The sequence below is a fragment of the Bison bison genome, unplaced genomic scaffold, assembly GCF_000754665.1.
Source record: "Bison bison bison isolate TAMUID 2011002044 unplaced genomic scaffold, Bison_UMD1.0 scf7180017850782, whole genome shotgun sequence".
Classification (NCBI taxonomy): domain Eukaryota; kingdom Metazoa; phylum Chordata; class Mammalia; order Artiodactyla; family Bovidae; genus Bison; species Bison bison.
In genome coordinates this window covers 4,640-6,719 of record NW_011481355.1, presented here as the reverse complement: position 1 = coordinate 6,719, position 2,080 = coordinate 4,640, and the positions used below count along the sequence as shown (strand labels likewise).

Genomic DNA, 2,080 nt, shown 5'->3' with positions numbered 1-2,080 from the left:
TCGCTGACCCCAGGTCCCCTTTCCTGGCAGATTTGGTGACTCTGGGCCCTACACCTCCCACAGCAGCCTCCTGCTGGGGCGCAGCACATACAAGGAGAAGTACGTGTATCTCTACCGGTGAGCACAGACGGAGACCGAGGAGGCCTGGACGCTTGGTGCCGTGTAGTAGCCCCAAGGGTGGCCCTCACCTTCACATTGTACTTCTCATCAGAGGTTTTATCCCTGGGTCTTCCCATCCTCTACCCCAGATAGCTTTGGTGCCCATGTTTCCCTCCAGCAGGACACCTTCCTTCCCGAAGCATAGATGTGGGCACCCCATGCCTCCCCCCTGCAGAAGCCACTGGGGCTCAGGGCGAGGGTGGCCCCCTCTTTGGGAGTGACTGGTTGCAGCTCCCTGGGGAACTGTCTTGAGTCCTGGGCAGACACAGTTTCTGGAAACAGCCCTCAATCCCTGGGAGGACAGCCTGAGGGGGTCAGGATTGAGAGGGCAAGGGTGGCAGTTGGAGATGGAGACCTGCTCCTCTATATAGATGAAATTATATAATATCTAGAACTCAGTCCAAAATGATGGGGGAACAGAGCCCTGCCCATACACCAGCCCCGCTCCTAACCATCTCAGAGTGGAAATTGATCTGAGTGTCCATCACCCGATGAATGGGTAAATGAAAGGTGGTCTCTCCACACAGTGGAGTATCATTTGGCCTAAGAAGGGAGGAAGTCTCAGCCACGCTGCAGCCCGGATGAAGCTGGGACACATGTGCTAAGGGAAAGAACCAGTCACAGAATACTACGTATTATTTGATTTCATTCACATGACGTGTTCAGCAGAGATGGAAAACAGATCAGGGGCTGAAAGGGAGGGGAACAGAGACTGCTCATGAGTGATGTTTCTTTGACATGCTAAGAATATTCTGAAATTGATGGTGGTGATGGTTGCACAACTTTGTGCATTGCCACTGAACTGTGCATGTTAAACAAGGTGCCTTTATGGTAAGTGAATTCTAGCTCAATCTAAAAGAAGTTCTAGAAAGAAGGGCTGGAAGGCTGTGCTTCCATAAAATGAGCTGCTGGTGGCAGGCCCCCCTCCCTGAGTGCCAGCTCTGATATTGGCAGTTGCAGACCAAGAGCAGTGACATGGGGCCACCGCTTCTTGTCCCTGGTCCACCAGGTCACATGAGGCAGAGGTCCGGGACTCCTACATGTACGATGATCAGGATGATCTCTTTACCCGGGAGCCCTTTGTGTGCTGGTTCTCTTTACGCAGCAAGGGTAAGAGGAGGGGGTAGAAGGGTGGTCCCGCTATGGGGGAGCAGTAAGTGGGGTCTGGAGGGTTCTTCCAGGGAGGTGGCGGGGCTCGGTCACCCAGCAAGGACTGGGCTGGGGAGGGCCAGGAGTGGCTGGGAGCCCTGTGTCCCTGGGGTCTTGCAGTTCTTCCCAGCCTCGTGCTGGTCCCACTGCACACCACTCCGAAGGCTGTGGAGACGGAGCTGAATGCCCTGTATGACGTGTTTCTGGATGCTTCCGGGCGCTGGCAGACCAAGGTAGGGCTGGGCCGATTCTGTGGGAGGGAGGAGGGCCAGGGCAGCCAGGCGGCAGGGCCTGATGGCTGCCTGCATCTCCAGGATGTGATCCTGCTCGGGGACTTCAATGCTGACTGCACGTCGCTGACCAAAAAGCGCCTGGATGACCTAGTTCTTCGGACTCAGGCTGGCTTCCACTGGGCCATCGCCGACGGCGTGGACACTACGGTGCGGGCCAGCACCCACTGCACCTATGACCGCATCGTGCTCCACGGGGAGCACCTCCAGAGCCTGCTGCATGGCGCGGCCGCCTTCGACTTCCCCCAGAGCTTTGGGCTCACTGAGCAGGAGGTAAAGCAGTGGTGAGGCCGCAGTGGGCTCCCCGGGAAGCCCCTCGGGCCTGAGACTGATGCTTTGTCTCCCCTCTGCCCGCCCCCAGGCTCTCAACATCAGTGACCACTACCCTGTGGAGGTGGACCTGGCGCTGAGCTGGGCAGTGCATGGGGTCCAGCCCCCCTGCCTGGCCACTCTATGGCTGTCACTGCTGCTGCCCCCCCTAC

The 2,080-nt window shown here is 57.6% G+C and overlaps 1 protein-coding gene across 1 annotated transcript in view; it reads left to right on the top strand.

The window, feature by feature from the left end:
• Positions 1–2,076, top strand: part of DNASE1L1 (deoxyribonuclease I-like 1) — a gene marked incomplete at its 3' end in the record, with an annotated part of 5,683 nt that extends 3,607 nt beyond the window's left edge. The window contains exons 2-6 of the mRNA XM_010849170.1: positions 14–117; positions 1,169–1,269; positions 1,429–1,541; positions 1,623–1,871; positions 1,960–2,076. Coding sequence (XP_010847472.1) covers positions 14–117; positions 1,169–1,269; positions 1,429–1,541; positions 1,623–1,871; positions 1,960–2,076 — 684 coding nt within the window. The remainder of the gene's footprint in view (positions 1–13; positions 118–1,168; positions 1,270–1,428; positions 1,542–1,622; positions 1,872–1,959) is intronic.
• Positions 2,077–2,080: the final 4 nt, after the last annotated feature.